General features: G+C 40.7%; 2 protein-coding genes across 19 annotated transcripts in view; one reads left to right on the top strand and one right to left on the bottom strand.

Annotated features, from left to right (window-relative positions):
- Positions 1-7,720, top strand: part of CIAO3 (cytosolic iron-sulfur assembly component 3) — a 31,022-nt gene extending 23,302 nt beyond the window's left edge. For all 7 annotated transcript variants that reach the window (XM_069108271.1, XM_069108244.1, XM_069108236.1 and 4 more), the window contains 3 exons: positions 3,890-4,027; positions 5,825-5,982; positions 6,525-7,720. In XM_069108271.1, the coding sequence (XP_068964372.1) occupies positions 3,890-4,027; positions 5,825-5,982; positions 6,525-6,763 (535 nt within the window). In that variant the 3' untranslated portion in view covers positions 6,764-7,720. The remainder of the gene's footprint in view (positions 1-3,889; positions 4,028-5,824; positions 5,983-6,524) is intronic.
- The window catches only part of HAGHL (hydroxyacylglutathione hydrolase like), a 67,418-nt gene that overhangs the window by 5,477 nt on the left and 48,222 nt on the right, over positions 1-13,719 (bottom strand). For 4 of the 12 annotated variants that reach the window (XM_069108344.1, XM_069108359.1, XM_069108350.1 and 1 more), the window contains one exon: positions 9,848-13,493. The exons of 1 other annotated variant lie outside the window; for it this stretch is intronic. In XM_069108344.1, the coding sequence (XP_068964445.1) occupies positions 13,271-13,493 (223 nt within the window). In that variant the 3' untranslated portion in view covers positions 9,848-13,270. Of the gene's footprint in view, positions 1-966; positions 1,732-8,071; positions 9,100-9,845; positions 13,494-13,719 lie in introns of those variants that run through there. 7 more of the 12 variants (XM_069108373.1, XM_069108381.1, XR_011172471.1 and 4 more) reach the window with 6 other exon arrangements.

Below are 13,719 nucleotides of genomic sequence, written 5' to 3'. Positions count from 1 at the left end.
CCCTGCCTTCCTCCAAAAAGCAAATATATAGTCATAGAGTTGAATGAAAGTTGAGAGAATACAAGATCTCACTGTATTTATTGTTGACTATGAAAAAAATTTGATTTGGTAGAGCAAAACACTACCTTGAAGGTTTTCCTCCAATAAGGTGTATTCTATTTATGTCAAAATCATATAAGATTCCCTGAAAGATGTAACAACAAAGATAACTTTGTTCAACCCTTATGAATATCAAGCAAAGCATAAAATAGAGTGATATGCTTGCCAACTATATTTGATGTTCTCATTTAAGGATTCTAATCTAGAGTCCAATGAGAATTCCTTATAGATGGTGAATTTTCATTAAGCTCCATATATTAGCCTTTTAAATGAGATCTATTATCATTTCTCATCAAACAGAAAAAATACAAGTAGGTAAAGAATGTCTGTTGTCCAGACTTCGATTTGCAGATAAAGCTGATTCATCAATACATATGCCTTGAATAGATGCTGCAGATAGACAGCTTGGTCCAGAGTAGAATAGAAGAAGGAAAAAGGATTGAGTTGCTTTGCTTTTAAGAAATCAGTTGAAAAAAAATTAGTTGTTCACTGTTCTTAATGACTCCAACCTGAAACAGGCTTATCCTTTTAACATTAATATTCTTCAGGTGATGCTGTATAGCTGTTAATTGTGAAATGCAACACTTCCAGAGAATTAAAGTTGAGGGTCACCTAAAGGGCAATGGGGAGGCACGTGGTGAATATACGTAGGATACAGTACATTTAAAATGAAGAATTGTTTGGGAGAAGTAGCATAAAAGATGTTATCGGAGAAAAAGAGATGGACCAGGCACAAAGAAAGAGCAAGGGATGAACAGCCTGTGCATTCCATTGGTATCCATGCAATGTTAGGCCTGCACCAGGGTGGGTGGATCCCGGGATTACACTAGGAGCTAGGGGATCACATGGATAAGGGTGTCCACAGGATGAACAAGCATGAATGGGCTATAATTATAATATGCACCATTACATAGAGCATCCACTGAAGTCACAGTTAATATTAAACTACAAATAATCCCCAAATCAGTCAATCAACAAGCATTTCTTAACTTCTAGCTACAGTAAGTGCCAGGAATATCAGTTGTATTTGACTTTGGAGCCCAGGAAAATGTGCAGATGTTGATACACATCCTTTTCGAAGCTAAGCCCTCACCTAGCTCAGCCAAAGATCTCCTGGGCCAAAGGCACCATTGTGAATAATGGAGTGCTGATGGAGTAGATTGGAACAGATCAGTGGTATCACAACTTGTGACACAATTGTGACCTCAGCATCGGTCATCTCTTTTACTCTAAGGAGGTGACAAGCTTTGTGAGGTAGGGATCCCAGATCTTTTGTCAGTGAACATATAAGGCCACTCAGGTAAAGTTGCTCAGAGGTATCGACTTGATTTCACCTTACCACGGTGACCGTTCCTTTTACTTTGGCCTCTTCACTTTCTTAAGCCTTGAGGCCTATCTTCTAGGACAGCTGTGGAACAAATACAAACAGCCTGCTTTGACTTGGGATTATTTTCACACACGGAACAAGATAACAGGGCTCTCCAGGCTTGCTGGGTACTGGGTTGCTCTTGGTGTGATTAGGTTGGGTCTGCTCTGGTTCTCTGATGAGGTCACTCCTGGTAGCTCTCCCGGTAGAGCCCAGCAGGACGTGATGCTGCACACACCGAAGTGTTTACTAAGAAATCTCAGTTCCTGTAAACAAGAGCGAGGGAGTTAAAAATAGAAGCTCTGATGCAGATTCCCAGGCAAAATGTTGCCCTTCATAGTTCTTCCTAAATGAATATGTTAATCTGCAGAAGACCACAGAAGCCTCAGCACTGACCAAGGAGAAGGAAAGCCTTGGTTTCTGCACAGCTATTCCACAGTGACAGCTTTCCAACTGACCCCTGTACAAATCCACTGTTATACTCCACACTGAATTTGTTGTTTCTACTATGTAGGCCAGAGACCTAAATGGAGGCTAGTATACCTATAAACAAATGAAATTAAATTATATCCATGTGGCTATGAAGCATGGAATTGGCTTGGCGTGTCTTTAGCAAAAAATTTTGTTTGTTTTTTTTTAAATGAAGCTGGTTTATTTTTTTTTTTTTTTTTGGAAGGGAGGAGGGCAGGGTAGTTGGGGTTAAGTGACTTGCACAAGGTCACACAGCTAGTAAGTGTTAAGTGTCTGAAGTTGGATTTGAACTCAGGTCATCCTGACTCCAGGGACAATGTTCTATTCACTGCGCCGCCTAGCTGCCCCCCAAAATTGTTCTTAATATGCTCTGAAGTTTCTGTGGAACTGATTTAAGGATAAGGAACAAATTATAAGTGACTTCAAGGCCTTATTCCTTCTTAAAGATACTCTTATGAGAGGCAGCATGGAATTAGTAAATAGTGGGGAAATAGATAAAGCCAGAAGACTTGAGTCTCAGCTCTAACAGCAGCTATGTGACCCTAGGAAAATCACCCAGCCTCTCTGAACCTCACTTACTTCATCTGTCAAATGGAGATATTTCTTACACTACCTATTTTAGGATAATATGAGGACAATGCTTTGCAAACCTTAAAACACTCTACCAGTGGCAGCTGCTGTCAAGTGATGAATTCACACATAGGGTGACCACTCAAAGCACTTTTTTCAGTTTTGCAAGCAAGCATCAAAACTACCAAAATGAAACCATTTTTCACCAGCTTGCAGTCTCCTAAAGACATTCATGGGATTAATAAAGTCAGTGAAGTCTGAATTCATTTCTCCTTGCCTGATATGGTAGACCACTTTTTTAAAAATATATTTTACTGGTATCTTTTATTTTTATATCATCCTCATTTTTTAATATGCCCCTATCCAGTCAGCTATCCCTTGTGACAAAGAATAAAAAAGAGGGAGAAAAACAGCTCAGCAAATCTAACCAGCACCTCCATCATGTCTAATGGTACATGCAACATTCCACACCCGTAATTAAAGAAGGGAGGTTCATGTTCTGAACTCTTTTCTGGGGCCAACCTTAATAACTTCAATTTCACAAGCATTTAGAAATCCTAATATCAGGTACCTTGGTCATTTTGTTTGGCACTGTCAGTACAGACTCGTTGGATCAAATTGTACTTTTTTATCTCATTCCACAGGAGAGTGGGACAGAGTACATGGAAACCTATCCATGCAGGACTTGATATGGAAATGGGGCTGTTGATTTGGTACCCAAGCACAGTAGTACCGTGTGCAGTGAGCCCTGCCCCATAGGCCTCAGTGGGCTGCTAAAGTTGAATGGCCTGAATGTAACATGATGAACCAAGGGAAAGCCTTACTTCATTTCTTGCACCAGTGCACATATGCCTATCTCCCTGCATAATGTGATAAAAGGGTAATGATCCGACTGAGCCATTCCCAGATCTTAGTATTAAAGTGCAGTATATTTGTTCACCCAGTTCATTAGACACAAAAAGGCTTTTGTGCTTCCAATGTGTCCTATAATGAATTTCCCCAGAAACTTACTCTTGCCATTTATGAATGTCCTTTATGCTATGTGTTCACTGTTGCTAGGGCAAAAATTCCATTGTCAACAGATGAGCCTGTGTTTAGGACTTTCCTTAAGCACTGCACCTATCTGCCACATAGATTCTGCAGGATCAGAAGCCCAGGGCCATAATTCTGCTGTCAGACCACTAGGAGCTATTTCTTTCCACTGAAGCCGCCCTGGAAGGAATGGAGCAGCAGGTCGGCCGAGAAAAACCTTTTCCTTGTTACCAGTAGATGGATTCTCTGCCCAAATAGAGATCCTTATCCATCCATGAGCAGGCACATAGACTTATGACTGCATGCGTGCCATAGAGCTGATCACGCTCTCTTGTGTCCTCTCTCCCCCAGGTTTAGCTGTGCTACTGGAGAGGAACTCCTTGGCCACCAGGGAGGTGGTTCTGGTGGTTATCTAGAGCACATATTCCGATATGCTGCTCAAGAACTCTTTGGAATCCAAGTGGATGGAATCACCTACAAACCCCTGAAGTAAGGCTTTTCAACTACTGTGTAGAAAAGAGAACCTGGATAATTGAATGTGTTAATTAGCTGACAACAGTTAGTACACAAGTACACATCTCCACTGGGTAAATCCAAGTGCAAATGGTACCTGTCCTCAGAGAGCTAAAACTATAGGAGACATACACAGCTTAGACACACCCAAGTGAAGGCAAACTAAATATCAGGTAATTTAATGAGGAGATGCAGGAAGTAGGGAGAGATTGGGAAACGCCTGATGGAGGAGGGACTTTTTAACTGAGCTTTGAAGGAAACTAGAGATTCCAGGAGCTAACCCAGAGGAGGCACAGCCTTACAAAGATGGGAGAGTGGGTGCTATGTGTGAGAAACAGCAAATTCTGAGGTCAGTTTGACTAAATCAAAGAGTTTGCAAATCATGTGTAATAAGGAAAATATAGGAAAAATAGGCCAGAATCAGGTTGTGAATGGTTTTTCATGACTAATAGAAGAATTTACATTTGATTCTAGAGGTAAGAGGGAACCACTAGAGTTGGTTGAATAATGGGGCTGAGAGGACTGTCATGATCTGACCTATGCTCTAATATGCCTAACTTTGGCAGCTAAATAGAGGACAGATTGGAGCCGGGTTGGTGGGGGTGGGGGGATAGTCCTTCAGTTGAGAGGTAATGAAGGCCTGAGACTAGATGGTAACCATGTGAGTGGAGGGGGTGGGGTGAAAATGCCATGCAGATAGAACCGCCAAGATTTGACAATTGATTGGATTTTTAGGATGGGCAAGAGTGAAGAATCAGAGATGACCCTGGGAACCTGGGTGACTGGAAGACTACTAGGGCTCTCAACAGAGAGGGAAATTCAAAAGATTGGTAGGTTTGGGAGAAAGACTTTGAGTTGTTTTGGACATTTTGAGTTTAAGATGCCTGGAGGACATTCAATTTGAAATGTCCAAGTGGCAGTTGGTGGTAGAGTACTGAAGTTGAGGAAAGAGATCAGGGCTGGATATATAGATCTTCGCGTTTTCTACATAGAGACAAGTGAACCCTTAGCAACTGATGAGGTCATCAAGAGAGAACGTTAAAGAGAAAAGAGGACAGAACCTAGGACACCCTCAAGTAGGTAGACTATGTCATGTGGTCAGACACTGTCAGAACCAAGAGAGTGGTATTTAAAAAACCAGAGAGGTGCGAGAAGGGTGGTCAGCAGTATTAAATGCTGCAGAAAAGAAGGATGAGGATTGAGAAGAGCCCGTCAAATTTGTCAGTTAGATCATTGGTAACTGGGGAGAGCAGTTCCAATTCAATGCTGAGGTGAGAAGCCAAATTGATAGGAACTGAAACCTGAGTGAGAAGAAGTGAAGTGGAGACAATAAACGTAGGCCGCTTTCCCCAGGAGTTTGGTGATCATTTGAGAAGACAGTGACCAAAATTGGCATGCCCTCTCCTTTCCTTTTCTTCAAGGTTCACTTTGTCGTTTGTCACAGCTTGTTGCCAATAGAGGGGATGAAGACTCTTGACAATTACTTTGTTACCTTCTCCTTCAATACAAAGCAGGGCTAATCTTTGTTGCCTTTCCTTCCTGGGTCTCAGTTTTCTGCTCAGTCCACATCTGCTAATACCATAGAACATAAATGTTATAGGGTACAATCCCAGACTTGGTAGTTTGTACTTCATTTGAAAAGCCACAGGTTGCCAAATTTCCTTCTAAATCTGCCAAGTCCCTATTCCCCAATCTGTACAGAAAATGGAATGTTCATTGTGTAAACATAACTGATCACAAAGTTTCTTACATTTTTCTCCTTTTTCATCTCAGAAACAAAGATTTCCAAGAAGTAACGCTAGAAAAGGATGGTACAGTTCTGCTTCACTTTGCATTGGCATATGGATTCAGAAACATTCAGAATTTAGTGCAGAAACTCAAGAGAAGAAAGTCTCCATATCACTATGTGGAAGTCATGGCCTGTCCATCAGGTAAAAGATTAAGTTTTACCTCAAACTGGCTAGCATAGCAACTGTACTGGCCCCTCCAAGACCTAATTATTTCTTATATAAAGGTATAAATTTGCAGAAATTAACTTTGGGTAAGGTAGGGATTAAGGAAGGGAACAGTGAAGTCTGACTTTAGTTGGTAGGATTGTGCCTTTCACAGTGACCAGTAGGGGGCAGTAGCAAAATACTCCTGATCCTACTTCCCAGAGTGTTGAAATAAGCCAGTGGTGTTTCTCCTGACCCTTCCAGAATCCCAGAAGAACAGAATTGAGGTTTTTTCTATGTTTTGTGCTTTAAGGGGGGAAATAAGGTGAAGGAGTAGAGTGATGGCCATTCTAAATCAGTCCTTGATAATTTTGGTATTTTATTTCACCATCTTTCTCCCCATATCTTTATTTCATCCTGTAACATCAAGCCCATACCTTTAGTTCTGAATACCTTTTCAGTTGCTATAATTGCTTTCTCTGGTGTCTTTAAAATTGAACATCTCACTCCAAATTCATGAGTTTTTCTTTTGCATTTAGGCTGTTTAAATGGTGGTGGTCAGATCAAAGCAGAAGCTATATCCAGTAAGGACCTTCTCCAGCAAGTTGAAAAGCTGTATGAGATGGTTAGGACTGTAATGCCTGAAACAAGCCCAGAAATTAAGGAATTATATGAACAGTGGCTTAGAGGGGAGGACTCCAAAGAAGCTGGGAAAACATTGCATACACAGTATCATGCTGTAGAAAAGATGAGCTCTGGATTTAACATTAAGTGGTAGAAAAACAGTGTGTCCAGCATGCAATTTCTGCTGAATGAGTAATAACACCGTGAAAATCAAAGGCTGCTGAAGTTGACAGAAGAAATCCTAATAAAGCCCATCATTCCAACTGCTCACTAAGAAAAACAAACTGCAACACTGTTCCTGGATCAAGTATTAGAGCTATATTGAGGCAAAGGGGCTATCAGATAAAAATAGAAACCAGGTTAAAAGGTGGATTTCTAGTTGCATGGGACAAGAGATTTTTACATTTTATGTACCTTGGAATTTTAACCAAGGAGGTTAGAAACTCTAGTCTCTCCCACCCTCCCTCCCCAAAACCTATTCAATCTAGTCTTCATATAAGTGATTTTGTAAACACTTCCATGTATTATGTAACTTGAGTTTCTGTCACCAGGCTCTAAGAGCCCAAGGATGGTTTCACTGATCTCTTTGGGTGTTTGTCTCTTTTATTTTTACACAAGTGTTATTGGATTTTCCAATAATTCAATGGTGCTAGCATCATTTTTTTTTAAAAATAGATTTCTAGCTGATTGACCCTGGTTCTTAATGTAAAGCAAAATGTGAGTCTTAAGTCCCTGGAGATATCTGTGGATTGGGGAAAATTAAAGTACCAGATGCAACTGAGGTTGTCTAAACAAGAATCTAGCCCTGATTCCTTGGTGTTATCAGTCATGTTATAGAACAAAGAATTAAAATACTGCAAACCACCTGGTGTGAGAACAAATGGCACATTTAGGTTCTTAGGTTCAATGTGTCAAGCATCTAACCCACTCAGATGCCTTAAGAATCCATCTGTGTGCTGCTGTCTCAGGTAAAAACATAGTATTTATTTTTTACAATGCATTAATGACTCCTATAGGCATTAAAATCTTTTTTCCTTATATGTAATTATGTTCTAAAATCTACATATTGACTAATGAGCGATATTAAAAATCAGCCGCTGGCATTTTTCCATTTCCTTGTTGTGAGCCTCTTGTTTCATTGTCAGTGTTCTGACTATAACATGCTAGGTGAAGTCCTCTAAACTGTAGCTTCTATACAGCAGGTCAGGCTGAACCATGATTGAATTTCTATACAATTTTGTGCTCTTTTTTTTTTTTTTAGCTATGAGAAAGCCACTCAACGCTTCTAAAGGATAAGTTCTTCCTTCTGACATTTTCTTCAAATTAAAAAAAGCCTTTTCTAAGCTTTATTTGAAAAAAAAACCACCATTCCTAAAAATAGGTTCTGCACAGTAACATAAAAATGGTTGTGAGCTCTCACAGTGCTATTAAGCAGCTTTTTAAAATCAACTTGGCTTCCATATTCCATTTTCCAAAATGGGTTTTATTTCCACACTTTCTTTACATATTATAGGCAATGCAGGTGCAATAGTGATATGTTAGGAAAGGTTATAGCCTATGATTATAACTAGATTTTAATATCTTTTAGAAAAAAAATATGGCTGTAGCTGAGTGTGATCATGCACACCTGTAGTCCCTGAGGCTGGAGAAACTGAGGCTGGGGCGACATTTGAGGTGAGAAGTTCTGAGCAGTAGGGCTAAAGCCAATCAAATACACCAAGTCTGGCACCATTAGGGTGAACTCCCAGAAGAGGGCCACCAGACTGCCAAAGGAGAGACAAGCCAGCTCAGGTTGGAAAAAACAGATTAAAGCTTCCACATCCCCTCAGTACTGGAACTGAACCCATGAGTGGCTCTTGCCCTTCCAATAAAGAAAGGGAGGGAGGGAAGAAGAAAGAAAAGGGATAAATTAACAACAGAACAATAAATTTAGGGCTAAAGGAGATTTCAGAGAGCATTTAATTCAGTCCCCCTAATTTTACAGATGAAACAAGTAGAATGACTTGCCCAAGGTCAAACAAGTCAGGAGGGGATGGAGCCAGGCCTCAAATGCAGGTCCTCTGATTCCAGCTACAGGGCTCTTTGCCCTTTGACATAATGCCAAATCATATTAAAATCACAGATTAGCCAACTACAGGAAGAAACCATCTCCCAAGAAAATCAAAGATTCATCCCCAAAATCTTATCAGCAGTAAGCCAAAATAAGCCCAAGAGAAGTTAATTTAAAACAAGCAATGCACTACCCTAAGAGTTCTTCCCAGCAATAGTGTTGCCAAATGTTAAGGTGAGGTGGGCCCAAATCGATAGTACTGGTTTCACTGGCTTTATTTCTTTTGCACTAAGGAACCCAAGAGGCCCCACTCTAGTGCAAGGACTGCACGAGGGTCCAGTGGTTCTGCAGGTTTTTTGAAGTTGTCGTTTTCTGTATGTAGAACTTTCATGACCTCCACCGGATCCTTTTTCCCAGTGTATTTCTGGATAGATTCTTCTCTACAATTAAAAGGTAGCTTTAGTTCAATAAGAATGTTAGAGATGGAAAATAATCCAATCAAGGTTCAGAAAGTGTTGGGATAGCAAACAAAATTGTACATTCTGAAACAACCTTTAGTGGCATTTTTGAAGAAAAATAGAGATGATGAAGTAAACGAGGATTACCCATAAAGATCAGGGTGAGTGGCAGTGTATAAAGTGGCAGCATTTAGCTAATGAGGCTATGAATTCACTAGTTTCTTCCATTGCTTAAGATCAGTAGCCAGACCCAATGGAATACCCATTTGTCTATCCCAGATTTTTTACCCTAATCTAAAACATATCACTATTTAAAATTCATCTTATCAAATTAAGCACAATGCTCTAGTCTATGGGTCAGCAAACTACAGCCACTCACCAAATGTAGCTTTCTCATCCAGAAACAGGTGGTGGGCCACACAGAACACAGAGATTGCTGACCTCTGTTCTAGTTTATCAAATATTTTTTGAGGCTGGTTCTATCATCTAATTTATCAACTATCCACCCCAACTTTGTATCTTCTGCAAAACTCAAGCAGACTGCCTATGCCATTATCCAAGTCAATGATAAAAAAGTTAAAACAGTACATGGCCAAAGACAGATAGATCCCTGGGGTACTCCACTGGAGTCAGGAGGACCTGAGTTCAAATCCGGCCTCAGACATTTAACACAAAAACTAGCTGTGTGACCTTGGGCAAGTCACCTAACCCCAATTGCCCTCCCCAAAAAAAACCCCAAAGGGGGTCACAAAGAGTTGGACACAACTGAAAACGACCAAACCACAGCAAATATGTCTGGCACTGTGCTATACTTTTTATCTTTTCATTCAGTATTTTATTCTTATTTTGCTTCTTGGATCAAGATTTTTCCCAAAATAGACACCTTCCTCTAAGTTGATATTGGAAAATTAATGGCTACTTTTTGGACCCAATCATTCAACTGGTTCTGAAATCACCTAAATGTACTGTCTTCCAATCGACATCCCTCTCTCTCTTATCCATAAAAATAGCATGTAATTTTATCAAAGACCTTGCTGAAATTCAAGCAAACTTACTAGTCTGGTAGGTAAGGGTGTATGTAATGCCATTGCTTCCCCTCATCTACAAGTCTAATCAAAGAACATGGTGCTTGTGTGACATATTCTTGAAGTCATGCTGATTTTATTATCACGGTTTTCTTTTCTAACTATTCACTCGATATCCCTTTTAAAATTATATTCTAGAATTTTGCCAGGAATTGAAGTCAGACTCTCTTGCCTAATTTGTAGACTATTTTCTTCCTTATTTCAAAATCCATCCTGTGGCACCTCTCCCATTCACTACAGTCTTAAAAGATTACTGGCAGTGGGGCAACAATTACACTCAGAAGTATTTTTACAGTACCCTGGTATTCATCTGGTCCTGGGGACCTGAACTCATCAAAAGCAACTAGATGCTCTCTCACCACTCCTCATCTTGAGCCTCAACCCCCTAGAAGCCATGTTTGTTTTGTCCTTTCCAGGCCAAAGATATTCCTCTTGTGGGAAAAAAAAAATTAGCAAATTAAAAGTTGTGTAGCTCCATGCTGTCTCCCATCATCACAGCTATCATCCTCCCATCCACCCACAGCAGCAGTCTTACTCCTTTGATCTTCCTGTTTTCTTCAATTTTTTCTTCTTTAAAAAACTCACCCCGTTTTGTTCTCATTATCTTTCCTCACTGATTCCCACCCATTCTGAGCTTTAGCATTCCTGATACTATTCATCTTTTGTAGCTGTCTTAAACCCCTGTAGTTCACTGAGTTTCCTATGTATCCACAATGGTTTCTTTGGACAACTGCACCCTCTGTTCCTCAACAGAACTGCTTCCATTTTCATCTTTAGAATTTCATTCTGGAGTCATCCCTCTTAGTCTGACTTACCCTATAGAATTTTAGGGCACAAAATCCTACCTATCCTTCCTCTGAACCCTTTGAAATCTGAACTCCCAGACTCTAGGGTGCACATCACACTGCGCAGCTTGCCCTCCTAAAATGAAGCGATCACTTCCCCACCTCCTCCACCCAGTAAGTTTCTCATTATTTCTATTCAGTGACCAGTTGTTCCTTGGTGAGAATCAGGTCCAGAAAAGAAGTTTTTCTTGTTTCCTCCCACTTTTATTTTTTTTTTTTTTGCTTTTTGGAGGGCAGTTGGGGCTAAGTGACTGGCCCAAAGTCACACGGTTAGTAAGTATGTCAAGTGTCTGAGGCCACATTTGAACTCAGGTCCTCCTGACTCCAGGGCTAGTGCTCTATTCACTGCCACCTACCTGCCCCGTTTCCTCCCACTTCTAGAGAATGGAATTATCATTAGGAAACATCAAGAACTTATTAGTTGTTCTCCTTTTGCTGGAGAACTCCAGCAGATGTCCAGTTAACTGAAATGCCCTATTACTTCTACATCTTGCCTATGAACTCAATCTATTTCCTCTTTCCAAGTGGTCTGCAATACAATAGCCCATTGACGATACTGTTTATTTTTCTCTTGTTCTTCACCTAAATGTGCTCCTTACCAATTCTTCCCCTGATTCTAATGCCTGGATTTCTTCAGGTGAACATACACATCTTTTTTTTTTCTTTCAACTTTTTTTTTAATTAATCTGTTTGTTTCCTTTTAGTTTACAGGATTCAATTCCACAATTCCTTGAGTTTCACACTTTGTCCCCCTCCCTCCCCTCCCCGCCATGGCCATGGCGGCATATACCGTGTTTCCCCGATAATAAGACCTATCCCGAAAATAAGCCCTCCCCTTACTGTGTAAGATTCCTCTAAAATAAGCCCTCCCCCGAAAATAAGCCCTATTGAGATTGCTACTGTAGTGAAGGTGATCCCCTGCGCTACACGCTACATTACAGTACCCTCTGTATGCACCGTCCCCCCTTCCCCCCCCCGTGAAACGCATGCCTCGCTCCGAGCTGCATCCAATCAGAGCTGCAGCAGTGAGCGCGTCATCCTGTTCTTCCCCAGTGATTTGCTTGCTGGCGCCATTGAGAGCAGTGCTGCAGAGGAGAGCTGAGGCAGGACAACATAAGCCCTCCCCTGAAAATAAGCCCTCTGGTGTTTTTCTTTCCAAAAAAATTAATGACAGTGTCTTATTATCAGGGAAACACGGTAGTCAAGTATAGGATCTGTAAATACTTTCACATTAGACATTAGTCAGGTTATAAGGACGGATTGTATCAGCTGGAATGAAAAATGGTAAAGAGGACATAAAACCAAATAAGAGAAGGAAAAAGATCAGGTATGTTGCTTCCACCTGGATATAAACTCAGCTCTTTCTAGTTCTTTCTCTGGAGGCACACATTTCTCTCCATCATGAGTCCTTTGGGACTGACCCACGTCACTGCATTACTGAGAAGAGTCCAGTCTATCAAAGCTGGTCATCACACATACACTACATACACATCTTCTTTAGGTACATCACTACTCTGCTCCTCCTTCTGACTATGCTGTTTCTTTTTTTTTTTTTTGCTTTTTGGAGGGGGGAAGGCAGGGCAATTGGGATTAAGCGACTTGCGCAAGGTCACACAGCTAGTAAGTGTTAAGTGCAAGTGTTTAAGGCCGGATTTAAACTCAGGTCCTTCTGACTCCAGGGCCGGTGCTCTGTTCACTGCGCCACCTAGCCACCCCATCCTATCTCTTTTAGATAAGGAATAGCTTTCCAGAGCCAAATTCTGATCATCAGCTCCATCCCACCAAATCTCAGTGATACATACAAGGTCAGATTTAATCTTTTACCTTGTTACCTATGTCCTATGCACTTGCATATGAGTATCTGATGTCCTGAATGTTTATTTTATCATGAAATCCTAGGAAGTCTCCAATGCTACTTTTCCTTCACTGGAGTTACTCTCCCTGGTATCTAGCTTGGTGGATATACATATGTAGTTCCTTTTTATTCAATTTATAATACTACAAACAAATATTTTTACCAGCTCTTGGTGTTATTTCTGCATTTTAAGCTACAGTCTACAAATCTAAATCCCCTCCTCAGACATCTCATAACCAGCCTTTCGCTCCCCAAATCTGCCTTTCTCTTCTGAACCTGCCTTTAGTCAGCAGCATGAAAGAAAATACCTCCAGGCCCTTAAGTTTTCAGTTTCTTAACCAAGATTTCATAATCCTTAGCAATGTTTTCTAGATTTCTTCTGGCAATATTATTTTTGCCATGTCATTCACAAGAAGTAAGTAGTAATCAGGTTTAACAAGTCTTGGGAGGTTCTTGGTCACATCCTGAAACACATGCCCCAGGAAGGCAGAAGATTTCTGTATTATTATTGTCAGGAAGACAGCTGTGCAGGCCTCATCAGCATCTCTTCTGCCTCTGACCCTTACTGGATTGTCTTTCACATGATGGTACCTATGGAAACACATCATGATTGCTTGAAAGACAAGCAGCTGCTTCCTCCTCACAGGGTCTGACTTTCTCCTGTTTGGGAAGAATCTCATACGTAACAGCAGTATAGGAAGACTAAACTATCTCCAACACCAATCATTTCTGCCTTGGAAATTGCTAGGCCTGTAAAAACTCAACTCGGTCCACACTTCTCAGTGCCTCTTCCCCTCCTTCCTAATCTCTTCTCTTT

The sequence above is a fragment of the Petaurus breviceps genome, unplaced genomic scaffold (genome assembly GCF_028583685.1).
Source record: "Petaurus breviceps papuanus isolate PSGF00001 unplaced genomic scaffold, PetGlider_PUasm1.0 138, whole genome shotgun sequence".
In the NCBI taxonomy this organism is placed as follows: Eukaryota; Metazoa; Chordata; class Mammalia; order Diprotodontia; family Petauridae; genus Petaurus; species Petaurus breviceps.
The sequence above is the reverse complement of the archived record's forward strand: the minus strand, read 5'-3'. Positions and strand labels throughout refer to the sequence as shown.